General features: G+C 39.2%; 7 protein-coding genes across 8 annotated transcripts; 3 read left to right on the top strand and 4 right to left on the bottom strand.

Moving 5' to 3' along the window:
* Positions 1–984: 984 nt before the first annotated feature.
* LOC119483751 (gamma-crystallin M2-like) lies at positions 985–2285 on the bottom strand. Its single transcript, XM_037762159.1, has 3 exons — positions 2257–2285; positions 1913–2155; positions 985–1334 (listed from the first exon to the last, which is right to left on the bottom strand). The coding sequence occupies exons 1-3, from the start codon at positions 2263–2265 to the stop codon at positions 1059–1061; spliced, it is 528 nt and encodes a 175-aa protein (XP_037618087.1). The 5' UTR covers positions 2266–2285; the 3' UTR covers positions 985–1058.
* Positions 2286–4667: 2382 nt separating this feature from the next.
* On the bottom strand, positions 4668–6325 carry LOC119483344 (gamma-crystallin M3-like). Its single transcript, XM_037761370.1, has 3 exons — positions 6199–6325; positions 5860–6108; positions 4668–5051 (listed from the first exon to the last, which is right to left on the bottom strand). The coding sequence occupies exons 1-3, from the start codon at positions 6211–6213 to the stop codon at positions 4773–4775; spliced, it is 543 nt and encodes a 180-aa protein (XP_037617298.1). The 5' UTR covers positions 6214–6325; the 3' UTR covers positions 4668–4772.
* Positions 6326–6699: 374 nt separating this feature from the next.
* On the top strand, positions 6700–7646 carry LOC119483343 (gamma-crystallin M3-like). The gene is made up of 3 exons (XM_037761369.1): positions 6700–6821; positions 6949–7200; positions 7313–7646. The coding sequence occupies exons 1-3, from the start codon at positions 6717–6719 to the stop codon at positions 7586–7588; spliced, it is 633 nt and encodes a 210-aa protein (XP_037617297.1). The 5' UTR covers positions 6700–6716; the 3' UTR covers positions 7589–7646.
* A 1954-nt stretch (positions 7647–9600) lies between these two features.
* Positions 9601–11195, top strand: LOC119483418 (gamma-crystallin M3-like). Its single transcript, XM_037761509.1, has 3 exons — positions 9601–9738; positions 9884–10126; positions 10702–11195. Exons 1-3 carry the CDS (start codon positions 9727–9729, stop codon positions 10972–10974), a joined length of 528 nt encoding a protein of 175 aa, XP_037617437.1. The 5' UTR covers positions 9601–9726; the 3' UTR covers positions 10975–11195.
* A 2920-nt stretch (positions 11196–14115) lies between these two features.
* On the top strand, positions 14116–15019 carry LOC119483753 (gamma-crystallin S-1-like). The gene is made up of 3 exons (XM_037762161.1): positions 14116–14196; positions 14367–14609; positions 14686–15019. The coding sequence occupies exons 1-3, from the start codon at positions 14188–14190 to the stop codon at positions 14953–14955; spliced, it is 522 nt and encodes a 173-aa protein (XP_037618089.1). The 5' UTR covers positions 14116–14187; the 3' UTR covers positions 14956–15019.
* Positions 15020–15260: 241 nt separating this feature from the next.
* Positions 15261–16900, bottom strand: LOC119483745 (gamma-crystallin M2-like). Its single transcript, XM_037762147.1, has 3 exons — positions 16774–16900; positions 16424–16666; positions 15261–15598 (listed from the first exon to the last, which is right to left on the bottom strand). The coding sequence occupies exons 1-3, from the start codon at positions 16780–16782 to the stop codon at positions 15323–15325; spliced, it is 528 nt and encodes a 175-aa protein (XP_037618075.1). The 5' UTR covers positions 16783–16900; the 3' UTR covers positions 15261–15322.
* Positions 16901–20559: 3659 nt separating this feature from the next.
* Positions 20560–26056, bottom strand: LOC119483359 (protein boule-like). Of its 2 annotated transcripts, none has more exons than XM_037761378.1 (11): positions 25869–26056; positions 23633–23785; positions 22815–22906; positions 22644–22698; positions 22445–22520; positions 21998–22158; positions 21796–21867; positions 21650–21685; positions 21446–21562; positions 21216–21308; positions 20560–21087 (listed from the first exon to the last, which is right to left on the bottom strand). In XM_037761378.1, exons 1-11 carry the CDS (start codon positions 25908–25910, stop codon positions 20953–20955), a joined length of 1032 nt encoding a protein of 343 aa, XP_037617306.1. In that variant the 5' UTR covers positions 25911–26056; the 3' UTR covers positions 20560–20952. The 2 variants fall into 2 exon arrangements, with proteins under 2 accessions (XP_037617306.1, XP_037617307.1); XM_037761379.1 differs by having other exon boundaries at positions 23633–23761.
* Positions 26057–26662: the final 606 nt, after the last annotated feature.

The following is a 26662-nucleotide window of genomic DNA, read 5'->3' as shown; positions in this document are numbered from 1 at the left end:
GAAATGTGCATCTTTATACGTTTAGAGAAGCCACAGGACATATTTTAAAGGTGCAGTGTGTAGGATTTTGGCGGCATCTAGCGGTGAGGTTGCAGATTGCAACCAACCGAAACTTCTAAGCGTAAAACATGAATGGCCCTATTAAGAGGCCGTGTTTGGTTTGTAGGGTAGAAACATAGCGGACGGCTCCATAAAGAGGACCCGCTCCATATGTAGATATATACGGCTCATTCTAAGGTAACAAAAACACAACAACTCTTATTTTCAGGTCATTATAGATTAAAGAAAACATACTTATTAATATTATATTCCATTTCTGCTAATAGATGAACCCTAAATGCGACACACTGGTCCTTTAATTACTGCTATCGCGCCTCTATTCCTCTCATGTTGAAGTTGTACAAATCATTGAAATGAGGTGCAGTAGTGTTTGTTTGGAATAAAACCCTTTGGTCATATTTAGCCAGATATCATTAGATGACTTATTATTGCATTATCTCAAGTTATCATCGTCACGATTTAATCATCTTTATTAGGCCTACTTTTACTTTTTTCTTTCTCCTCATTTTTGCTCTGTCCTTCTCTTTTTATCGAGATTAACAGAAACGCCTTTATGATGAAACTGACTAACAATATTCATAGGAGATATTTAAAGGGTCACTCCACCAATTTTACTTGTCAACGTCAAGTTTGAGTTTGGAGACTGCAAATGTATAACAGGAAGCGTGCGTTACAAAGTAGGGGACATGGAGTTTAAAGGTGTGGGCATTTACTAGGGAGCGTCTTAACGAAAGAGGCCGCTGAGTTGCATTATGGGAGGACTAAAACTAAAAACTATTTTGAATCCCTAAATCAGTCTCTTGCAAGTCACCCCAAAATCACTGTAGTACCCCTTTAAGTTGTGATTATGAGAAAACCATGTTTCAGTGTGTACCATCTCAAATTAGTGTCAAATGATGTGATCAAGAAAATCCATAAGACCAGTCAGAGTTTGCTTCTCATTTATTGATGTTGCTGTGTGAGAGTGGGCATCTGGAAAGGTCTTGAATAACTTTCAGCTAAAACTCTGTGATCCTGCGGAAGGAGCCGACACCGGGCGAGGCCGCCCCCCAGTCGCCGTGCTGCCGGTACTCGCCTCTCTCCAGGAGGTACTGGTGGCCCCTGTAGTTGGGGAGGTCGTAGAACACCCAGGCGCCGTCGCTCACCACGCAGGAGTAAGCCTCGCGCAGCTTGTAGGTGTCGTACACTGAAGGACAGTCATCGGCGCACTCCACCATCTGCCCTCCGAAGTCTGGCCTCTCGTACAGCCTCAGCTTCCACGCACTGCCGTAAGCCTAAAAACACAAGGACACAGGTTGGTACCCAAAAATTTGAGGTATTGATGTTCAATACCCAGCTCTATTGTTAAGCTAACATTTTTTATCCATATACAAGCCTGATTTTCTTTAGAATCATAAACATAACATATTATAGTTATAATAAGGCTCTTTAAAGCTGTATTAATTATTATCATCATTACTTTTTGTTTCGTTTCTGGCCATTTGGTGAATTTAAGTCCAATGTTCACTCTCCTTTTAACTTTTTTTTGGTCTCCACCAGCTCCCGAGAAAAAATAATCTGGCTTCTTATAGCTGTTAAATGCTCTGCAATGTTTAGCAGCAGTTTATCTGGATGCTGAGAGAACCAAAACACTAAAAGGTACAGTCTGTAAAATCAAAACAATGAGCTGAAAGACGCTAAAACTCTCAGGTCTCTTGCAGCGTTTGGTAATAACTCTCTGTGGGTTTGTCACTTTTGAGCTTGTATATTCCCCTTTAAACAACATTTCACTGCCCAAACATACATTTCTATAACTACCCAACAACATTATGTCAAACCTCTGTTTGTATTTGACCTGAATGAGGACTCTTACATTCTTTATGGCACGGCAGGATTTCACATTTTCGCTGAAGGCCATCCACTGCTGGCTGTCGGCGTACTCCCCGGGGCTGAGGATGTACTGGAAGCCCTTGTAGTTGGGCCTCTCATAGATCACCCACACGCCGCTCTCCACCCGGATGGAGTTGCAGCGGCTGAAGTATGTGTGCAGGTCGGCACAGTCGCTGCTGCAGTTGTAGCAGCGACCCTGGAATTTCTTCTCCTCAAAAAATGTGATCTGTGGTCAAAAGAGGAAAAAGAGTGTGAGTATTTTCTGAACATTAATATCTTAATAAAGAACTTTGAAAAGTGTACTAGCTGGAGTAGGTTTTATCTTACCTTCCCCATTTGGATGCACTGTAAACCTCCTTCTTTGCTGCGGCCCCATCAAAGTATTTATCGATAAACAAAATGTGCAGAGTGTGGCAAGTCTTTGATACCCAAATGAGGTAGATTTACATATCAGCAAAATGGCTTGGTGCTGTTTGATTTGCCTTTGTTCCAGTCTGATGATGACTCTGTATCAAACACATGCTGGAACAGTGAAGGCAGAGGGTCAGAGTCGGAGTCAATGATTCGGCAATGTTCAATTTTCTCTTGTATTTTTACGACAGCTGCAAATGTTAACATTACAATAACTTTTAACCAGTTAATGCCCATCCTAAATGTGATGTGTTTGAAACTTGCTGAGCTTCAGAGAGTTGATTCTGCTTTAGATAAATTCTAACACAGATGTAAACACCTATAATTTAATGTGTGTAATGTATAATTTTGATCATGTGTTGCAAGCAACTTTGTAATAAGTTAAATATCTACAATTTTGGTCGTTGTAACCACAACATAACCCTCCTATTATAAAGGCTGTGAGGGTGAGTTTAAAGGGGAGTTGGCAAAAAAAATCAAGCAGTTTTAAATGTTCAGTTCGACTGGAATCTGCAACCACTCCTTGCAGTTAAAGGAGATTTTCTTCCTGAATTTACTGTCCATAAAGACAGGACACCCACTGCATTATTTTCACATGAGAAATTTAAATTAATAGCCAAGTGTATTGAACAAAAGCACATTTATTAGTTTATTTTCAACTCCCAAAAGACCATGTATGATGGTCAGACATGGACAACACTTTGAATTTTGCCTATGCAGGTCATTTTTGTTTTGCACCAAATGTGCTTTGGTGTTTTTATATGTTGTAGAGTTCCATTTAAAGGTGCAGTTTGTAGGATTTGGCGGCATCTAGTGGTGTACCCCTCCGCTCACCCCTCTTTTCCTAGACTGAGGTAACGTGAGCCGCTGAGTGCAAAACCGTGGTAACGCCGTGGTATCCTTCAGGACCTTTGCCTCGCCTACTTTAGGAATGGAAATCAGACAGCGGTAGTGGTACCACGATTTTGCACTCTGCGGCTCGCCTTACCGCAGTTTCACAAGCGTGTCGGAGAACCACGGTGGCCTTCGGGTACCGTAAAAATGTGAAAGGCTCTCTCTAGAGCCAGTGTTTGGTTTGTCAGTTCTGGGCTACTGTAGAAACATGGCGGACTCCGTGAAGAGGACCTGCTCCCTATGTAGATATGAAGGGCTCATTCTAAGCTAACGAAAACACAATTCTTAGTTTCAGGTGATTGTGCACTAAAGAAAACATACTTATCAATATTATATCAAATTTCTGCCAATAGATCCCCCTAAATATGGAGGACTAAAGCTGCGATTATAATAAATAAATACATTCTATTTATTTATTTTCCTATTCCTGTGCATATCTATTTATTTAGAAATTAACCCACACATTTATTTGATAATTGAGGCTTTTATTTCTACATTTCTTCCTTTATTATTTTATTTATTTATTGAGTCATTTATTTATTTATTACAATTGCAGCTTTAGTCCTCCATAACTAAATGCTACACACTGTACCTTTAAAGAAAAAGTATGAAATGTTTTGGGGTCATTAGGTGCTACATATAATCCAAACCATTTGGTCATGACAAAAAAAGATACAAAAATGTTTCTGCAAATTCTGTTGATGCACGGGCCCCTAGGATCCTGTAGTACAGTGTATATGACGAAGTTTTCTATTAAAGCATGTACTCTGAGATATCGGTTTCTTATAGTTGTACGTTTTTGTTATCTTTTTACATTCATTTATTGTTTTCAACAACGATGGCTCGGCAAATGATGAATCACCAACATATTGATCTGTGGACTGTATCACATCTTTGCCAGTTTCCATCTACTATAAATGCTTCAGTTGTTTGAGCACCACAGCTTGAGCGTCTGGTATCAAATTAAATTATTTTGAAGGATTTTCTTTTCCTAAACTATCCAGAAGCTGAGTGGTCAAAATGCTGCAGACATCAAGGTCAAAGCTTTCTCCACCAAAAAGTGTTTGGACTAAATAAATGTGTGCGTAAAGATTTTAAATTCACATCTTTAAAAGTAATAAACCAAACTACAACTTTGTATCCTTTTTCTTCTTCTTTGTTTTTTCACTTTACAGAGGTTTTACGTACCATCCAGGCCAGTAGTTTCAGTTCAGCTTGGAGCTGAAATTACTGATTAGAGTTTTTTAAAACTTGAGGAAATAATCTAATGATCCTTTTCACAACCTTCCTGTTTGCTTATTGTTTCCCCCGTGGGCTTGATTTTCATACCTCACTCTCAAATACTGAATGTCAGAGCTTCCATAAACGCACCAGAGAGGAAGAATTTCATGCCGACATGAAGTGAAAGTAAACGACTGCACAGGACTGACTCATAAGAGTTGCTATTCACTTTTTATTTTGCACCAGAATGACAGGCATGAATCAGAAACATTGAATTTTCAGTTTGCTTTATTTTTTTCCACCCAGTACATTTAGAGTTAACAGGAGTCCATGATGCGCCTGATGGAGCTGAACTTCGTCATGTTGCTCATCCCCATCTCTCTGAGGTTCCTGTACTCTCCTGGCCTCAGGTACATCATCTTTCCCCTGTAGTTGGGCTGCTCGAACATCAGCCAGTGGCCGTCCATCACGTTGCACGACTGGCAGTCGGACATGCGGAAACGATCCATCATGTTGTCACAGTCGTCCATCAGCTCGTGCATCTGGCCTCCGAAGTTCTCCTTTTCGTAGATCCTCATTCTGAAGGGTCCCCTGTGCTGTAGATGAAGAAACAGGGAAAAGGGAAATGATTGTGGATCTCTGAACTGACAATGAACCCAACCTTTAGATCTACAAATTAGTGGTTTTACACTTGTGTGATTAGACTGGTGAGATACCAAGTTAATGATCTCATTATCTCGAGAAAACAACTGTAATGATAACATGATAATTAACTTGTGATCTTGAGATAACGGTTATCAAAAAAATGATTGCAACCACTGCAGTTCTGGGCCTCCATACCAATCTTAAAAGCTGTTACAATATTCATTTTTTAAAACTGGACGAAGTTTAAAACCGTCCCAGGAACATAGATGTTCCCATCTATCTTTTAATCACAAAGTGGGTTTGCAAATACAATTTATGACCACCAAATTCTGGGCACGATCACCGTATCATTGGGATCTGATTCCTGAAAAAATATTCGACACTCAAGTTACTAGCTTTTTCCAGGAGCTTTCAGTTGCATCTCACAGCCTTCCTTAACCTGCTCAGGAGTTATTACGCACTACGTGATTACACCTGTGCAGGTTCCATTTGTTGAAGGAGGCTGTGAGATACGGTCGAACGCTAGTAACCTAGTAGACCTTGAGTTTAGAATATTTTACGACAGATGTGTTAGTAGCGAATCCTGCAAGCCTTTTGCATGTCCTCAACTTACAAATTTGTGCTGTCGACTAATAGAAAAGCTGCATTTAACGTCGTTGGACTCTTTGGTTGATTATTTGCAGCCTGGTTTGTAAGTCCTTTAAGTCGCAGCACTCCTGTACTTTGTGGTGTGACCGATGCAGTTGGTGATAAACCTACCATGGGGATCATGCGACTGGACCTGATGCAGTCGCTCATAGTCATTCCCATCAGGCGCTGGTTGTCTGGATACTCGCCCCTCCTCACCAGCATCTGGTGGCCCAAGAAGTTGGGCTTCTCGTAGACCATGAAGAGGCCGCTCTCCACCCTGCAGGAGTTACACCTGCTCAGGTAGGAGGTGAGCTCGGGACAGTCATTGCTGGTCTCGTAGGAGCGACCCTGGAAGTTGCGGTCCTCATAGAATATGATCTGCAAAGATGTGACTCGATTAACATTTTGTCGTAAATCTTTTTAACTATAAAGTTATTGTGTCTCGTATATTTTGAAAGTTTCACTTACCCTCCCCATGGCCATGATATTTGTGGGCTAATCTCAGATGTACTGCATCAACATCGACCCTTTTGCCTTTTTATACATTGCACAGCCGTACTATTTCCACATGGCTTGTGCTGAAACCTTTGACTCATCACTCTATATTGTGGCACCGGGCAGCCCTATAGGCTGGCAGACTTCACTGTACGTCAGAATTTGCAATAGTTATTGTGGATATTGGGTTTTATACGTGCTTCCAGAAGCTTCTACTATTTAATTCATATCTCTTCTGTACAAATCTATGTGGTGTATGCGATCTGAAAAGAGGTCTGAACTTTATGATTACACTAAAGGCATTCAAATGCGCAAAACAAAGCGTTGACCTTGCAGCATTTGAAAGTGCTATAAAAAATAAATAAAAAAATTCTCATTTGAAGAACATTTTGCTTCTGTTATGACCTGAAGTGACCTCCCAAAACTACATTCAACATAACTATTGAGGTGTGCTGTAAAAAAAATGAATGCAGGCCCACGTGCACCTCGTGATGAGTCATGATGTTTCACACAAAAGTGTGCAAGCTGATAGTCAATATAAAAGTGGCGTCGGGTTGGCATCATTTCCAAAAACTAAAAGTGTCACCATGGGCAGGGTAATATTTCTCATATGTTTGTATGATGTTGGAAAATCTGGTGCTGTAGAAGTAGTAATACATTAATAGTGTTTGATTCAAACTGTTCTATTCTGGAGTATTTTCATCTGCATGTTTTCTTCTGTAGATTATTTTCTACGAGGAGAGGAACTTCCAGGGTCGCTCATATGATTGCAGCAGCGACTGCGCCGACATCCACATGCACCTGAACCGCTGCAACTCCTGCAGAGTGGACAACGGGTGCTTCGTGGCGTACGACAACCCCAACTTTATGGGTAATCAGGCCTTCTTGAAGAGAGGGGAGTACTCCGATTTTCAGCGCATGGGGGCGGGCACGACGATGATGGATACCGTCCGCTCCTGTCGCATGATCCCCATGGTAAGACATTTTGGTAGTTGTGGTTTCCACTCGCAGTCCAAAGACCTCCAGAACAAGAAAGGCGGTCTAGAAAACCAATGGACTGATATCATGTCTTGTCTTCCTCCAACAGCACAGGGGGCAGTTCAGGATGAAGATCTACGAAAAGGAGAACTACCAAGGCCAGATGCACGAGCTGATGGACGACTGCGAGTCTCTCCAGGACCGTTACTCAATGTCTGACAGCCAGTCGTGCAACGTGATGGACGGCCACTGGCAGATGTTCGAGCAGCCCAGCTACAGAGGACGGATGATGTACTTGAGGCCGGGAGAGTACAGGAACTTCCGAGACATGGGAGGGAGCAACATGAGAATCAGCTCCATCAGGCGCATCACCGATTCGTGCTGATTGACGTTCAATTAAAGAAGACTGTGGTTGAAAAATAAAAATCCGATTTTGAAATATCTCTCTTCTGATTGGTAGTTTTCTTTTGCAATGTAGCAGTGGTGCAAGGGGTGCAATTTGTCCCCCTAGAAGTTAGAGGGAAACATTGACATTTTGATTTAGTATAGTTATTTAGTATTTAGTATATTTAGTATATATATGTTAACATTTTGTGAGAACTTCTTGGAGAACATCAGTCATTCTTTTTTAAAAATTAATATTACTATGTAGTACTATGTATATATATCATGTATGCCTCAAGTTCCTCAACAGTCAACTCATTACACCTCCATTCTATTTTGGTGGTTCACTTTTCCCCCCCACCATTCTTGCAATTGCTCCTTATTTCGTACATAATACGAAGGCATTTCTTGCAGTACATTACAGCATTGCAGAACAACTTCCTGGTTCAACTTTGACTACAGCGCTTAGGTCATTTTGTGCGAATATATTTAAAGTGGAAAAACACATCATAATATATAATATATAATAACATTCTAGTATAATAATAATACTGATATTTTGCATTTATTTCCAACACGTTCTCATCCCAACTCGTATACATACTGACGCTTTGTCTGACCCCTTGGCATCACTTTTCGCTCGCAGTAAACACGTGCTTAACGTTGTGAATTAAACAAAAACACCTGCTTAGGTTTAGGCAACAAAACCACTTAGTTAGGTTTAGGAAAAAATAATACGGTTGGGCTTAAAATTACTACGTTTGTAAAGTGAAAATGTGACTTGACGTTGTGTATATGGGACACGAACGAACAGCCGATTGTAATGTGAAAATGAAACTTAACGCACGAGACACGAACAGCGGTCTCCTGGATGAAAGCCTTGTGTTGTTGTTGCGAGATAAAGTGTTGTTAATTTACGCTCTGGGAATGAGAACAGGCTGGATTTCACCTTTGCCAAAACTAAAACTGAAATGTTTGCAATGCAGTTTTTCTTTCTTTAAGAGTCATTGTTATTACATTTGGATGGCATTGAGTAAATATAATAATAAGCAATGTTGTGGTTTTGTTTCAATCTCTAGTATTGATACATAATGCAGCACTTGCAGCCACAACAACAAAGGGATGAATTTTCAACTTTTGGTGTCTTGCCATGTAAAGTCTGTCCTGAGGGTGGCGCTAAAGGAAAGGCCGTGTGTTTATTACATTCAAAAGGTTTTATCCCCTAGAGGACATGAATGTACTCGTTAAATTTCACGGTTATCTGCATGTTACATTTGGAGATATCGTGTGTACAAAATGGACATTTTGTCCTGAGGGTGGTGCTAGAGGGATGATATTGGAGTGTCCTAACTAGGAAGGTTTAATCCTCTGAGGAGCATGAATCTGTTCAGAAAATATTATAGTAATCTGCCAATTATATTTTGCACAAGTGGACATTTTGGCCTCATGGTGACACAGGAGGAAAGATAATCAGGACATATTTGGATTCATCTTTTGGGCGCTAATGACATATTGTTTTGCACAGAGCAATTATGTAAATCTGCTGGTAACTACAGGATAATGGAACAAACACGTCTCTTAGTGAGGAACGCTGTGTTTACTTCTTGTTTGACTTGACCGCTTTACTTAACTGAATTGACTCAGTAATGTCAGTTACACAGCTACATCTATCAAAACGCTTCCTCACATTGGCCTCCATAAACTACTGGTCACACCAGACCAAGAACGGCTGTGTCAGCAAAAATCCTGAGTGTACTGGACTGAGCAGTGGTGTGTTTTATTTCCTGAATTGTATTATTTCTGCTTTCTAGAGCTACATATTGCAGCTTTAAATCAATGCATTTAATTTAATCAATACATGTCAACCTGTTGTCCCTAAACATTTTCCAATAATGAAAATGATGGCACAAAAATACAAAAGTAAATGCAATAACTAGAGTTTGCTTTGTCACTGTGAAATCTGCACCACTACTGTTTAATCCGTTCACAGCTGTGATGTATAATACAGTAGGGACTTCCATGCTGATGAGCTGACTCAGTCATTTGGTACAATTGAGGGGCCAGATTCTTTTGATGTCACATGATGCATAAAAGGCAGAGCGCCAGTGGGAAGAACAACAGAAATCAAATAGCGCGACCATGAGTGGAAAGGTAATGGAGGGAGCAGATCACTGCACCAGTCATCTAACTGTTATACTGTATATGTACCAAAATACTGTATAGTAATGGTGTGATTTGTGTTTATGATAATCATAGAACTCACTCTGAATAACACAATCTGTGTCTTTCTCTCTAGATCGTCTTCTTCGAGGGGAGAAACTTCCAGGGCCGCTCGTATGAGTGCATCAACGACTGCTCTGAGATCGCCTCTCACCTGAGCCGATGCAGCTCCTGCAGGGTGGAGAGCGGTGCGTTCATGGTCTACGACCAGCCCAACTACACGGGCCAGCAGTACCTCCTGACCAGGGGAGAGTACCCCGAGTATCAGAACACCATCGGCTTCAATGACTGCATTCAGTCCTGCCGCGTCGTCCCTGTGGTAAATATGAGTTGCAATGTTGCTAATCGAGGAGACAGTAATGTAAAGGGACATGAGAAATATGATGGGTTGCTGTCTTACCTAGAATCAGATGAGAGGATCAAGATCAATTTCACCTCTACGCCTCCAGTAGTGATATTTCCAGGACTCAAAATGTCTTTATTGTATCTTGATATCGCCATGACAACCGTGCAAACTCCATCCGCTGATCAGGAAAATGGGATGTGTTTGAAAGCTCTGAAAAAAAAGTGGACATTTGGTTTAGAGTTCTGTTTCTAGCAATGTCAAAGGTCAATTTATTTTATGTCTTGCAGGCGAGCTACCATTACTTCTAAGAGTTTTGTGAAAACTGGAGCAAATTTGTATTCATCAGTTCTAAACAGGCTAACTTTTAAGAGGATTAAACTGATATTTAGCTTGGCACATTCCTCAATAGTGTACAGTTTCTAGCTATTTCCTAGCTATTTCTTTACATATTAACATCACAGCAGCCAGGTGAAGCTTTAAACAGCACCATGGCTCTTGTTAGATTCATGCATACGTTTGATTTCATTCGGCGTTTCGTACTTCAACAGCACAAGGGACCCTATAAGATGAGGATCTACGAGAGAGCGAACTACGAAGGGCAGATGCAGGAGCTGACCGAGGACTGCGACTCCATCCAGGATCAGTACCACATGTCCGACATGCAGTCCTGCAACGTGATGGAAGGCTACTGGTTGATGTTCGAGCAGCCGAACTACGAGGGCAGGATGTTTTACCTGAAACCAGGAAAGTACAGGAACCTCAGAGAGATGAGCAGCGACGACATGAGGTTCAATTCAATCAGACGCATCACAGAATCTTAACTGTCTCATCAACTTATATTTAGCTAATTAGGTTTTGCAGATGCTTTGTTTTTATTAACCAGATGTCGAAGTGAGAGGCAGAAAGAAGGAGCCTTGTTTTTATCCTGAAACTGTGATTTGTGCATTGTTTGCATGTAGTTCCAGTTGTACTGTGCAATCCAGCCACGATGAATTTACCTCTATAACTGTGTGACGCGCACAATAAAATGATTTGCCGCATATTTTCTGTGAATTTTTTCTGAATACAATTTCGAATAAGTGACTGCATTTTCAGCATAACATCTCAAATATGAGTATACAGCACAGCAGCAGACTTTATATTAGATTAACATATTTTGGTGGTTCTATATGCAGTATATTAATGAATGATGTGATAAGTTATAGTTGAGGATTTGTGCAGGGCTACAAACACAGCAACTTGTGAAAAACAAATTGTATTTTCTATATTTTTGTTAAAGCGATTAAAATGCTGCATTCATTTGGTCATATTTCCATGACCGAATGTTGTATTTACCATGAGAAATAATAATATAATGATGATCTATACCCAACAACACCTTCATCTCCCTTACTGTTTCCACTGTACTACATATCAGCATTAAAAATGTACATGACGTTCAGTCTGGTGTCACAATTTGATTGTGATTGAGATTGTTTAACCGATATATATGGATTAAATATTAAAATAATTAGTATTTATGGAGAATTTTATGGCTTTGTTAGAGAGTAGAGGGACGACAGGAATCACCTAATATATCATTTATTTTTGTATATTACATCTTTGAGAGATATGGGTTTTCTAATGTACAATCTAACATATTTATAGACGGTTTAAAGGAGCACTGTGTAAAATCGGGCCACATGTGACAAAGGAATAGGGGGGCAGCATTTCACTTCTATACTGGGTCCATACAATCTAAATTTACAGTCAACGGCAAATTCGACCAAACTGATGAAACTCTGAGAGCCGGTCAAAATATTTTGTGTTTTTCCGTGTACATTTTGATACTTTGTTTATTGGCTTAATGTTTTGCAGAAACGAAAAAACGAGCCGCACCTTTAACGGTAACGGTGCCGTCGTACTTTTCTTTCCAAAGGACGAAATACTTCCAATTTAGCAAAGCACCTCAAAGACAGACATCCAGACAATATTGTTTGTTTTAAATACTTGAAGGCTACATGCCACTGTTCTGTTTTGCAATGTTAATAGACGTTTCTTTTTATTTATTACTTAAAGGCTACATGCCTCTGTTTTTTGTAATGTTCAAATGTTTTAATAAAGGAGTGCGTGTTGAATTACATGGGATTTATTGTTTTTTTTACCGTGGTATCGAATTGGTATCGAGAATCGTGTAAATTCACTGGTATTGGTATCAATTACTAGATTTCTGGTACCGTGACATCCCTAATACAGACCATGGGTGTATTATTGACAAGTTCTTCCTCGTTCTCTCACGTTGGACTGATGGTAAACTGGACGCTACAGTGACTCAATATCGCCTCTCGACGTACAAGTGGTATTACAAAACAGGATGGGCCGGGGCACTAAACTACAAATCCTCGTTGGTTGGGTTGGTTAGGTTTAGGCATGAGGAATGAGATTCGTTAAGGTAATAATATCATGGTAAGCCAATCAGAGGCAGAGTTTGGCAGGTCATGCTACAAAAAGCTAGTTTAGCATGCTCTTTTCATTAGATACCTGTGCAACACAATACATAAACGTCTTTGACATAACGTCAACACTGTAACCTCTTCATATTCACACTCATTTTTTTGAATGTTTTAAAGGTCCCATATCATGCTCATTTTCAGGTTCAATCTTGTATTTTGTGTTTCTACCAGAACATGTTTACATGCTGTAATGTTAAAAAAAAACTTTATTTTCCTCATACTGTCAGCCTGAATATGCCTGTATTTACCCTCTCTCTGAAACGCTCCGTTTTAGAGCATTTTGACGGAATTGCAATGGAACTGCAACGGAATTGCGTTGCTAGGCAACAGCTTGGGTCCGTGTGTACTTCCAGTCAGCTGAGGACATTCAGAAACACTGCAACCAGGAATAAACTGGGACATATTTAGAATGTTTACGTTTAAAATTTCTAAATATTGTATATTCGTGACATCACAAATGGGCAGAAATCCTGACAGCTTGTTTCAAATGCAGAGTTTCTGAATACGGGCTGTGTGTTTTTCCCTGTGGATTGAGTGTTTCGATACTTTCACAGTATTTATATAGGACTTAAGCCTGCCTTATAATAAAAAAAACATGAAAATATGGGACCTTTAAACTAAAATTCTTGCACACTTTAACTATATATATATATATATATATATAAATATATATATAATATGCACTTTGACTTAAATATCTTGATACATGTGCATTCAACAAGTGTTGATTCTGTCACTGCTCTTAGTTGAGCAGCTCTGCTGTATAAAATCGGTCATGTGCGGACTATACTGAAACGGCCTTCTAGAGCTTAGTCTATAGAGGATATAACAATATGGGGGGGGGGATTAAAGGCAAATAAAAGCAAAACTGAAAGAACGAGTGACTATATAAAACAATTTGTTATGCTGACATCAAGAGAATAACGGTCTCTGAATTGTAAATCATATAAAAGCTGCTGCTGTGTACAGAGGCAAGGCAGTGGTTGTGTTCACATCACAGGATGATGAATATTCAATCCAGCATTTATGGTGTTAAATTCAACATGTTGTATTTGTCATGTCAAATGTTGATCTTTAAAATGGACATAATGACTATAGCTTCCATACAGTATGTACACTACTACAATCCTCTGCATTAACACGGATAAAATGGATGTATCTAATGTATAAAGATAAATATATATGGAAATTGAGGATGGAAAAATAAACTTTGGCCAAACAAATATAAGCTTTCCCATGACTTTTTCATAATTTCATATAATAAAAGTCCAATCAAGAGGTGTTTGGAGATTTCATTTTGGTTTATTTGAGGATTCTATGTGTTTTCATCATCTACCAGAGCAAATCCAAAGGACGCCTCTGCTCAAAACAGCTGATTTGCTTCATTGACCACACAAAACAAAAGACAATATTGTTCGGTGAGAAAGAGCTGACGAGCCCGCTCATTGTTGTCAATCACAATGACCCAGGTCATCCGTGGGTTATAAAGGCAGAGTGGAGCTCAAGGCTGCTGCTACAGTGTTACGAAGGTTAACCGCCACAATGGGTAAGGTAAGTCTTCTTGTCTTGCTCTGTGCCTTTTGTGCGTCTGCGTACCTGCGCGGATTACTCAGCCGAAACCGGTGAACTGGAAGCGTTCTGTCGTGCGGTATAGTATGCACACCTCTCTTAATTTACGGCAATATCTACATTTTTGAAAAACCGTCACTTGATCGTTCCAGATCATCTTCTACGAGGACAGGAACTTCCAGGGGCACTCATACGAGTGCAGCAGCGAATGCTCCGAGCTGCATTCCCACTTCAGCCGCTGCAACTCCATCAAAGTGGACAGCGGTGACTGGATGGTCTATGAGCGACCCAGCTACATGGGCTACCAGTACTTCCTGAAGAAAGGCGACTATTCAGACTACCAGCGCTGGATGGGATTCAACGACTGTGTGCGATCCTGCCGTATGATCCCTATGGTACGCTTCAGTCGGGCGGTTTCACCTTAACGTTTCTTTTGAGAACCCTTTACTGATGTTATTGTGTCTTCTGCAGCACCAAAGCTCTCACAGAATGATGATCTACCAGCGCCCAGAGTTCGGAGGCCAGGTGATGGAGCTGACCGACGACTGTCCCTCCCTGAACGAACGCTTCCACTTCAACGACATCAACTCCTGCAACGTGAGGGACGGTCACTGGATCTTCTACGAGCATCCCAACTACAGGGGGCGCCAGTATCTGATGAGCCCCGGTGAATACAGGAGGTTTAACGAGTGGGGAAGCTCCACTTCCAGGGTGGGATCCATCAGACGTGTCAGCATGTGAGGAAAGCTGACTCCAGACACTGTTTATGTGAAGTACCGTCAATAAATCGATCCAATAACCACTATTCTGTCAACTGCTGCTTTTGTTTTCTTTGGGCTTCTTGAGTGGAGGGGTTGAAAGGTGTGCTTCGGTGGGATATTAAGTCTTATTGCTTGTGTTTTGAAGTGGAGAAAGTAGACCGCAAGGGTTCAGACCAAACTAAATGTTCATAAGCCATACTATTATTTCCTGAGTGGATCAAATATTAGAAGAAAGGGACACGAATAAATGCTAAAAAATAGATGGAAATGACAGAGACACACGCATACAGTTTAAGCCGGGCATGTTTATTGAGAACAGAGAGAGGAAGAAGGTTCGAAAAAGACTTCTAGTTGAAGTCAGTGATTCGCCTGAGCGAGCCGATCCTTGGACTGGCGCCGCCCCACTCGCTATATCTGCGGTACTCGCCGGGTCTCAGGTAGTAGGGTCTTCCCCTGTAGTTGGGCTGGTCGTACATCAGCCATTGGCCGTCAACCACATTGCACGAGTTAATGTCAGACATACGCAGGCGGTCCTGGACGTTGGGGCAATCGTCGCTCACCTCATGCATTTGGCCGCCCATGTCTGGACGCTCATACAATCTTATTTTGGAGGAACCACGGTGCTGCAGGAAGAACAACATTCATGAGTCATACAGTTTGATGTCTCGCCTTATTAATGTGCTATAAAATAGTACTTTTTATGGTGTTTGTGAGCATAAAAGAACAATCTATGAACAGTTCTGAAGTGTTAATCCCCTCCAATCTAATACTATTTGCAGATTAAGACACCAAGAATGGGTTCTTTTTAAGATGCAGGGAGTACCAGATGGGTGGAGTTTAACCAACAGATATCCTGATGTGCTTAACCGAAGATATCTTCTACCACAGCTCAGAAGTTTTTGCTTTCAGGAATTTCTTTCCAACTTGAGTTGTTGAGGATATATGTTGCCAAAAAGTCCTTCGAACTTGTATAAGAGGACGATTTTGTCTATCTTAGGCAATGCTGTTTTCAACTTCGTTTATTGTATTTCAGATATGAGGGACTTGGTCTGTACAATCTTCAAGAAAAGCACATTATTAGCTCCTTTTCAGTTTCATTAAATACAGATTTTATGTGTGAACTGATACATATTGGTACAATTAATACCTGTAGTGTGTAAACATTCAGTATTTGAACATACATACATATCTATTTACATTGAATTCCTTTAGTTGTACATTGTTTTTGCATATTCTTTCTCAAGCTAAAATACAGATAGTAGTAAGATCAAGTGTTGTTTCTTCTGTTTCACCCTTTGATTTTACTTAATTCAGTTATTGTGTTCAAGAAAAGAAAACCTATAATACTTTTCTTTCCTTGAACACAATAAATCAGTGTGTACACATGAATCAATATCTTCATCCTAATCAATTGCCTTGACACCTCTTTCATGCCGTCTTAGTCTTACCACGGGAATCATGCGGCAGGAGCGGATGCAGTCATTGATGCCAATCATGCGCTGGTTGTCGGAGTACTCCCCCCGGCGGAGGAAGTACTGGTGGCCCAGGTATTGGGGTCTCTCATACACCATGAAGCAGCCGCTCTCCACCCGGATGGAGTTGCAGCGGTTGAAGTAGGGGTGCAGGTCAGCACTGTCGCTCATGCACTCATGGTGCCGACCCTGGAAATTTCTGTCCTCGTAGAATATGATCTGCAAACGTTCGTCGAAGCTCTGATTAATTATCACTGTTAAAAACACCTAAAGGTTATAACATGTTTTCAATCTGTATTTTCAGGAACAACACATAATAAGCTTACCTTTCCCATTGTTACATTGGTGGGGGGCCAGACTGGCGCTCAATAGACGCTCTCCGTGCCGCTGTCCTTTTATATAAAGTAGCTGTGTGATGGCACAGCATAAAGTATTGTCATCCAAATAGGTTTTATAACACAAATCTGGTTATGTATAGCGACGCACCGCAGTGTGATGATGAGTTATTGTTGTCCGGTTCTCACATGTTCATCAAAACAACACAGTGCGCTAGTGACCCAGGGGTCACCGCTCACAGTATCAGCAAAACAACAAGCGTTATTTGTGTCCTTTTCATTCAAAAAGGTTCCTAATGTTAAATGACAGAGATGGAACCAGCCTTTTTCGATTCCTAACCACAACCCCCCCTCCACTCTACCATTACCACCATGTATGAGTATATCAACTACACACAAAAACTTAAGTAGCTTCAAATTACTGCCATATTATTTCGGAGAAAACCCCCCCAAAAAACATTAAATTAATCAAATAATGACAATTTTGCATGAAATCTCCTCATCTGGGGACACATCTGGTGGCTGGTTATGCTTTAGTGTAGTTTTATCAATGTTTTCTACAATGAACTGATGAAAATATTGTGTTGTACATGACAATGAAATCTATCGGAGCCCCTGAATCTTCACCTAACGCCACCATCAGATCAAAATTTTTCAATTGCCTCTGCACGGCTCTCAACATGGCAGCAGCTGAGCCGGCGGCACCTAGCTAACGGTGCTATCAGCACTAACAGTGAAAACAACCAATCAGCTGTAACCGCTGTATGAGAGCAGTGCAGAGCGGCCGTGAGCTAGCCAGTGGGGCACGCTCACATGCACAAACATGCACTGAAAGCACGGATTACAACACACACAGAGGGAGAGGGACTTCATTCTCTGCTCAGGTAGACATTACTCCTCTATATCTTTACATAGCAAATAGTTTGCTGCTGTATTAATGCTCTGAATATTATATAGAGCATGATTAACATCAGCATGTAAGCATTTAGAGCTGCTAACACAGACTTTTAGTGTTATTAGCATGTGTCGGAGTCATCATAGGCTAATTTGTCTTTGAAATGATTTGTCCTTTAGCAATATATATTGTGTATTTTTATGGAGACATGTACACAAACATTCAATTTGAAAGAGTTAACACAGTATTGCCGGTACTTTCTGCTTGGTCCTGTGACATTTTTACAGGACAGAAGCATAAGAATCTGTAGATCAATATACCATACAATCAGTGTGTATAAGTGTGCAATCAGAATGTTACATATATCATAGTTTACTTGCTTGTATGTCTGCTCTTTCTTGGATTGAGACCAAATCACATCTTAAATTGTGCACTTATTTTGTTGGGTATATATATTTCAAATTAACATTTTTCTTGATTGTGTGATACAACATATAGTAGCAGGAAAAATGTACTTTAGATGGACCCTGCACCTCATTTTTTTTTATTTACTAGCAAGCTGAGAGACTGAAGTGGTGCAACTCAAACTCCTATTAAAATATGAGAAGTAACTCTAAACAGTATAAAGCTCATGCATATAGACAGCTGACACAGAGACACACCGCTGTTTTATAAACCTCAATCTGAGGTCACGAGATTCAATCTCTTGTTATTCTAATGAGCATGCATTCGCTGCTTTTGCCAACCTGCCAAGGTCTTGATCCCATTCATACAGATAAAAAAAACCTGATTCATCAATGCCCACGGTCTAGTATGGCATATTATTGACCCCCCCGCTCTTGTTATACCATAGGATGCCCGCATAAATACATTTGGTAATGTTGAGTGTCTCAAAGGGTTACACTTAAGCCTATATGCTAATATATTTGCATCCCAAGATGGTAAACCATGGCAGAACATGGTGACGTAACAATACTGCAGTCAATATTTGGCTTGGGGTGTTTCCTGAAGAGATGCTATCAAGTTGCATTATGGGAAATGTAGTATTAAGCATTTCAACCTCTGCTGGTTTGATTTGGACCTTTCATTTTTAAAATCTCCCGTCTTTATGGAAATTCAATACATTATTTGAGTATCTCCTTTAAAAAATATCTAATTACTTAATTAGATATTGTACCCCTCATATCACTGGTTTTGCACATTTAACCCATTTTATTTAAAATCACATAGTAACCATTGTTCAAAACATGTCGTAGTTTTATTTCCATTCAAGAACTGGAAACACACTGAACTAAAATAATGTTCAAACAAAACAACTGATTGGTGGTCAAGTTATATTCAGTATTACAGATTTAAATAAGTAGTGCACATATCTCTTTAAGAAAATGTAAACAAATATGTTTTAGATTAGGTTATTCTTTGGTACAATTCGCCATCAGCTTTCAATAGCAGACAAAACCTGAGTTTGATCCCAAGACAAAATAGTTGAAGAGTTGAAAATAATAATAAAACAAATAGCAATGTCATAAAAAGCACACTGAAAGTCTACATTTTACCCAAATTATAAGCACAAATACTTCAAACTGAACAAATATGACAGGGGAATTAAAGCATTAGGATTGAGTAGTTTTCCAATAAAATATCTAGGGAAAAAATTTTATAATAAAATGGATATGTATCATCAATGTAATATAATCTATATTTAATTTCAAGGCAGGCTTGTTAAATGTTTGCAAACATTTAAACTATATGAACTTTTATAACACTAGAAAAGTAACCACTACAACTAAATGATGTGGAACACACAACCTTTGAGAAGGCGCAGTTTAACACGATGACAGATCACTTCCAGGTCAAATCCAGTGGATTTTACAAGTCAAAAATACTGCAAAATCTGGGTGAGCAGATTTGAAACCAGGGTGCAAACGAAGCCCAACTGGTCGCTCAAACATAGAGACGCAACTGTACTTGAGGCACACTTACTTTATACATGTTCTGTGATTACAAATCTGTCCCGGCCTGCTTCAAAATCCAAACTTGCAGATGTATTATTGCTCTAATTTGTTTATTGCTCATTAAATAGTTTAGTTTTAAGCAAACTTCATGTATATTTCCAAATATAAAATTAGGATTCCAGATATACAAAATTGCTTCGTAACCGGTACACTTTCATGGATGAATTGTGCTGTCAAAAACTAAATATGCACTTTGACATGCTCCTACCAATCAGTCTGTTTTATTGCTGTACTGTTTCAACATAACAGCTGACTATTGCTGGTTCAAACTGATAAAGGCCTCAGTCCAGTAACAATACTGCAGACACATTTCTTCCCATCATCAGACAGAAAAACGGTAGAAAATACTGTTTGTGTGGATCAGAGGATCTTGAACGCTAACCTAACACTGATAAAGCTGAGCAGAGGTGATAAGATGCAGCAGCTCAATCAGAGCATCTAAATACTGTTTGGATTGACTCATCATCTCAGTGAGCCTCAAACAGCTATACGGATATTAAATCAACAGTGTAGCCTTCTTGATATCTCTCCAGATAAATGTGATCACTGATCCACAGCGGATGTACAGCAAAGAAAGATGGTAGAGCTGAGCTTGAACCGACTGTTCACATATTTTTAGTTTGTGATTTATTAAAAGAAATAATCCGGTTTTAAAGGTTTTTTGTAAGATTTTAAAAAGGTTTTAAAACTAAATTGAGTTTTATAAAATACAATCTGATAAACAAAAGAATTCTAGTTTGAAATTTTGGTGGCAAAATGCGTTTAACTACATCACAGAAATACATCGGAAGAACTTAGACATTTGTTGTGATCAAATAATATGAAACCTGTAAATCTGAATGTTCAGATTTCAAGATTAGATAAGTGATTTACTGGAAAAACTCATGTATCATTGCTAAGTTTATGTGTTAATTCAGGAGAAATTAAGTGTAAACACTGTTATGTACAGTATGCAATGTGAGCCACTGTAATGTAGAGTGAACTGCAATCATCCAACTGTATGAAACCATCAACACAGAAACAGATCTGCAAGTCTACAAGGTGAGAGCTTACCTTGAGTTGGTGAGAACAGACACAATCTCAGCAAAGAGGCGATGAAATCACATGTCATGAAACATACTGCATTATGTTGTAAGGCACAGGTTAAAGAGTTGATGGATTATATGTGTTGAGAAGGAAAGGAGGAACTAAACTGGCACGAGAGGTTGTGGTGCTGTGTGTGGGTTTTTTTTCCCCTGACAAGGAGTCAGTGGGTTTAGCCTACATGAGAGGTTGGTGAGTGTGGAGCACGGAGGCGTCTGGAGGCTCTGCTGCTTCTGGCAGGTAGTGGTAGTCCTTGTGGTGGATGTATCGGCGGTGCTTTGGCTTCAGATGGGCCCGCGAGTGTGGAAACATCTGATTCAGTAGAGAGAGAGAGATGACATTAAGACTCAGTGAAGGACATGAACATGACAGTTAGAAGAGAAACAGTGGTCCAGTCCAAAACACACAGAATTATGGTTATATAAAAAAAGGTCTTTTACCTTCCCAGCGTCATGTTGCAGAAAAATGGGTGCCATTCCTTCAGTTCTTGGAGGATACAGCGGGTAAACCTGCTGCAGCATAGGATCTGCAAACTGCAAACGTATGAAAACACACCAAAGTGAGCTCCGACCGTCATCTACTGTAGGTAATACACTGACTATGGTAAAGTACCTCATATAACCTCACTTCAAAACACCTAAACTATCCCTTCAAACAGGTGAATCTGTACCTCTGGTGTGGTGTCCTCCATGACAGGCAGAGGAGGCTGGACAGGGCCTCCATCAGCGGGCTGGTACAGATATTCTGACTGCTGAGAGTACACGACTGGACTGGAGGGCATCGGCGTCTGGACAACAAAACATTCCCAACAGTTGGAACAATTGGTCAAATTCTCCTGAACTAAAAAACAAAGGAAAGGCGTTATTTTGCCTACCTGGACGACATTCCACTGATACTGGTTTGGGGCACACTGGGGAGAGGGGGAAGAAGAAAGACTGTAAATAGAGTTCAAACCCCTGCTGTAGTTGTTAAATGGTGACACGGTGAGAAGTCAGTGGATCACTAAAAGGCTGAGCTGACCTGGTGGTGGTGATAGGCTGGCTGCTGGTAGATAGGCTGATGGGACCGAGGATGCATCACTGGAGGAGCAGGCTGCAAGAGAATAAACACATAAATCATAAATCAGCATATTTTCAAATACCCAAGACTTTAATTTGAATGAGTGATTGCTATTTCAGTCAAGTGTTAGGTCAGGTTAAGTGTGATATCAATGAGAACTGACAGGCCAGTGGTGGGCAGGAGGGCTCATGTTGGAGCGGTGGAAGTAGGCCACTCCGTTGTGGTAGGTGTACGGATTGCCTGCCGACGTGGTCAGGTGCAGGGTCCCACAGGACATTGGCAGAGGCATGGCAGAGTCAGGGAAGGTCATAGGGCCACTTTTAGCTGGGAAAAAGAAGGAAACAGTGAACTTACTGGACATTTCAAAACCATCAAAAACCAATTAGTCACTTTGTGGGCAAGTAATAAGTTTAAAGGAGCCAGCACATTTGAAATTGTGGCAAAAAAATCTCTTTTAAACCATCACAAATTAGTGAATTTTGTTATCAAACTGGTGAACTACAGCTGCAATGCTGAGTGGAAAGTGATACAGTGAAGCTTGGCAGTGCCACTGTGTGATCAGGAGAATGTCTACTGTAGTATCACGAGGGAATTAAAACAGTTGACTTACTATGTCCTGAAGCGTGCTGCTTGCGGACAGCCTGACCAATGCTGAGCCTCTTGTCTTTGAAACAGATTCCATTTGTCTTTTATATAATAGTTGGGGGGAAAAGACGCCACATTAGACAATACATTTCGCTAGATAAACTACATCATTAAATGTACCTTAAGTTTTGTTCCAAGATACTTTAAAGGCCTGTTTTACTCACATCATGAAGGACTTTCAGTGCATCATCTTTAGTCTCAAATGTAACAAAGCCATATCTGTTCAAAGAGACAGAATCAAGACAAACAATGTTGTAACCGACAGATAGTAAATCTGTGAATATCTGCCTGCGTTACTATTCAGTCGCCAACCGTATATGATGACATTAACTCACCCCTTGGACATTCCTGAGCAATCTATCACAATCTTCACCTCCTTTACTGCACCATGTTGAGAGAAGATATGCCGCAGGTCGCTCTCGTTAACCTTCGTAAACACACACACATTTTCGACTGTTATTTTTTTGCATTTTATGCCTTTATTAGCCGGTAGACAGCTAACATAAAGGAGAGGAGAAAGAGAGAGATGGGGAATTACACAGCATATTGGTAGATATTCTTTTGGATTACTAAAATGTAAATCTTGGGCATCAACTATGATTCAGATGTATCTGCAGAATGGAGAGTTGTATGATTGGTCCAAAAGCTCTAACTGGAGAAATCTGGAGTTACTGAGTAACAGTAGGCCTCCTATAACTTATGTTCATTCTCATCTCACAATCTCATCCTGACCTTTGCTTATTAACATGCTTTGCTGCTCTCTAGTGTCTACCCATCTATAATAAGACACACAAGACTACAGCTGTAATGATTAATCAATAATTAATTAATTAATCTCCTAACCCTTTTTTTAAGAAGAAAAAGTCTAAATTCTCCAATTCCAGCTTCTTAACTGTGAATATTTTCTGGTTTCTTTACTCCTCTATGACAGTAAACTGAATATCTTTGAGTTGTGGACAAAACGAGACATTTGAGGACGTCATCTCGGGCTTTGGGAAACACTGATTGACATTTTTTCACCATTTTCTGACATTTTATAAACCAAACAACTAATCGATTAATCGAGAAAACAATCGACAATGAAAATATTCATTAGTTACACCCTTACACAAGACCAAACATGCCAGTCACTCTGTAAATTTGCAGCTCTCACCTTGCAGTCAATTCCCCCAACAAAAATCCGATTGGGGATAACAGTGCCGGGGCGGTGTGTGTGGTGGGTCGGGCTGTCATCGTGGTTTTCTGGACGTAACACATCAGGGGTGGAGGAGCTGCTGCCCGTCTGGGAAGGACAGTGGGATGTGAACTTGAAATGAGAAAAGAAAATGACAGAGTCAGTAAGAAACAACATAGGTATCACCTTCTAGGACAGCATGTAGGGACTGTACTGTGTGATGAAGTTCTTTCCCACCAGGACGTAGCCCAGTACTAGGATTTTAATATGTGAGGAGTACTAAATCCCATTTGATGTACACAAGAAGAGTTTTTACTACTTATTACTCAATACAAAATCGCCAGCATCATCCATTCCTACCAGACAACACTTAATCACTCATTGAAGTCCAACATACAAAACTAATAAACAGTAAATCCTTGAGTCTTTGTAGTCAGACTAGGTCAGGGGTCAGCAACCTGCGGCTCCGGAGCCACATGCGGCTCTTTAGCCCCTCTCCAGTGGCTCCCTGTGGATTTATAAAAATGGAAATTAATAACTGTTTTTTGTTTACCTTTTCATTTGTATTTATCATTGTTGTAGGTCTATGGTACGACGGAGTATTAGATTGAAGAAAAAGAAGAAAAGAAAAGAAATCTGAGATTTAGAGAATAAAGTCATAATATTATAAAGTAGTAATTTCACGTATTTTCTTTTTTTCTCATAAAGTCATGATTTTATTCTCGTAATATTACGACTTTTTTCTTGTAATATTATGACTTTATTCTCGTAATATTAAGACTTTTTTTCTCATAAAGTTATGATTTTATTCTCCTTATATTACGACTTTTTTTTCGTAAAGTTGAGACTTTCTTCTCGTAATATTAAGACTTTTTTCTGGTAAAGTTATGACTTTATTCTCGTAATATGACTTTTTTTTCTCGTAAAGTTATGACTTTATTCTCGTAATATTAAGACTTTTTTTCTCGTAAAGTTATGACTTTATTCTCGTAATATTATGACTTTTTTTCTCGTAAAGTTATGACTTTATTCTCGTAATATTAAGACTTTTTTTCTCGTAAAGTTATAACTTTATTCTCGTAATATTAAGACTTTTTTTTCTCGTAAAGTTATGACTTTATTCTCGTAATATTACGACTTTTTTTCTCGTAAAGTTATGACATTATTCTCGTAATATTATGACTTTTTCTCGTAAACTTATGACGTTATTCTCGTAATATTACAACTTTTTTTCTCGTAAAGTTGAGACTTTCTTCTCGTAATATTAAGACTTTTTTTCTTGTAAAGTTATGACTTTATTCTCGTAATATTATAACTTTTTTTCTCTTAAAGTTATGACTTCATTCTCGTAATATTACAACTTTTTTGTCGTAAAGTTATGACTTCATTCTCGTAATATTACAACTTTTTTGTCGTAAAGTTATGACTTTATTTCTCGTAATATTATGACTTTTTCTCGTAAAGTTATGACTTTATTCTCGTAATATTATGACTTTATTCTCGTAATATTATGACTTTTTCTCGTAAAGTTATGACTTTATTCTCGTAATATTACAACTTTTTTTCTCATAAAGTTCTGACTTTATTCTCATAATATTCTGACTTTTTTTCTCGTAATATTACGACTTTATTCTGTAAATCTCAGATGTTTTTCCCTCAATGTGACCCTAATACTCCGTAGTACATTATCTCTTTGCCCCTCGCTGCATTAGACTTATATACTACATACTTAGACTATAAACTGTGTTACCTTCATCACAATGATCACATGTTTTGCAGCTCCAGACAGATTATTATTATTATTTTTTGCCTAAATGTCTCTTTTGATAGTAAAGGTTGCTGACCTCTGGACTAGGAATAAGCCACTGTGGTGTCATTACTGCCAAATGTTCATTTCAGTACACTTTTTTCACTTGAGATGTCCATTCATCCATTCATTCATTCATTCATCCATTCATCCATTCATTCATAAATCTATCTTTGTTCCCATTGGCTAGCAGGCTACCCTGAGAAAACTCACTTTTGTAGCTTATTAGCAAGCTAGTTCTGACATAAACATAGTTATTTTTATAGTATTTTACAGCCATAAAGCTCCACTGTTTAACCAACAAGTATCCCTCTTTAGTTAGTTTGCTACTTAGACATTGTTATGCTAGCTACACGATTAGCCAGCCATGTGGTGACGTTAAGGTGCAGGCTTTGGGAGTTTACTCACCTCGTTTTGGTTCTCCACTTCCATACTTGTTAACACATTCATATGGTTAACTTCCCACGGATGTCTGCTTTCTATCAGGAGTAATTAAATGTTTAACCGGGGGTGAAAACAACGTTTAAATCCAACATTTCCACACACTGTGCCGCTCCATTCTGCCCCTGAGCTTCTTCGCTGGTTACGTAAACACATTACGTCGGTACGTAAACGTGACGTCAGTGCGCAAACCTAATAGATGTAACTCACACTCTGCCTTTTATTTACTCCTCTACTTTTTACCATTTATCCTTTGATATTGCAATATATTGTTATTAATTGTTTTTTTTATTTGTTTGTTTGTTTTATTGACACAACAAACATTAATTACTTCTTTATTGTTTTCTTCCATGCATGTTCTTTTTAATGATCTATATATTGTAATTTGCTTAATGAATTGTATATATGTATATATATGTTTTTGTTTTTATTTTGTTCTTTTTTTTTATTTATTATTGAATTGACGCTTTGGCAATATTGTTCACCTGACAGTCATGCCAATAAAGCAAATTGAATTGAATTGAAATTGAATTGAGTGTAGTCACTACACTGTAGTGTAACATAATTAGCTAAATGTAGATCACTTGTGTGTTAATTATAAGACAATTAAGAATGAAAACCTTCAAGAGGGGTGAATACTTTTTATGCACACTATATAAGAAGATATGAATTCTAGAAATATACTTAAGTGGGTGGAAATGGTTTACTTTTCAACTTAAATTGTAGTTAACATTTACACACAAATTTAAAAATATAATATA

Source organism: Sebastes umbrosus, chromosome 24, assembly GCF_015220745.1.
Source record: "Sebastes umbrosus isolate fSebUmb1 chromosome 24, fSebUmb1.pri, whole genome shotgun sequence".
Taxonomy (NCBI): domain Eukaryota; kingdom Metazoa; phylum Chordata; class Actinopteri; order Perciformes; family Sebastidae; genus Sebastes; species Sebastes umbrosus.
Note: the sequence above shows the minus strand (reverse complement) of the source record. Positions and strands in the feature narration are given on the sequence as shown.

Coding starts and splice junctions, on each gene's coding strand:
- LOC119483751 (XM_037762159.1), bottom strand. Junction 1,335..1,912: donor CCTGCCGTGCCATAAAGAAT/GTAAGAGTCCTC, acceptor TTGTGTTTTTAG/GCTTACGGCAGTGCGTGGAA.
- LOC119483344 (XM_037761370.1), bottom strand. Junction 5,052..5,859: donor CCAGTCGCATGATCCCCATG/GTAGGTTTATCA, acceptor CTTCATCTACAG/CACAGGGGACCCTTCAGAAT.
- LOC119483343 (XM_037761369.1), top strand. CDS start 6,717: ATGAGTCATGATGTTTCACACAAAAGTGTGCAAGCTGATAGTCAATAT. Junction 6,822..6,948: donor AAAGTGTCACCATGGGCAGG/GTAATATTTCTC, acceptor TTTCTTCTGTAG/ATTATTTTCTACGAGGAGAG. Junction 7,201..7,312: donor CCTGTCGCATGATCCCCATG/GTAAGACATTTT, acceptor TTCCTCCAACAG/CACAGGGGGCAGTTCAGGAT.
- LOC119483418 (XM_037761509.1), top strand. Junction 10,127..10,701: donor CCTGCCGCGTCGTCCCTGTG/GTAAATATGAGT, acceptor GTACTTCAACAG/CACAAGGGACCCTATAAGAT.
- LOC119483753 (XM_037762161.1), top strand. Junction 14,610..14,685: donor CCTGCCGTATGATCCCTATG/GTACGCTTCAGT, acceptor TGTCTTCTGCAG/CACCAAAGCTCTCACAGAAT.
- LOC119483745 (XM_037762147.1), bottom strand. Junction 15,599..16,423: donor CCTGCCGCATGATTCCCGTG/GTAAGACTAAGA, acceptor TTCTTCCTGCAG/CACCGTGGTTCCTCCAAAAT.
- LOC119483359 (XM_037761378.1), bottom strand. CDS start 25,910: ATGAATGTGTTAACAAGTATGGAAGTGGAGAACCAAAACGAG. Junction 22,159..22,444: donor GCAGCACGCTTCAGGACATA/GTAAGTCAACTG, acceptor TCTTTTTCCCAG/CTAAAAGTGGCCCTATGACC. Junction 21,563..21,649: donor ATCAGTGGAATGTCGTCCAG/GTAGGCAAAATA, acceptor TTTGTTGTCCAG/ACGCCGATGCCCTCCAGTCC.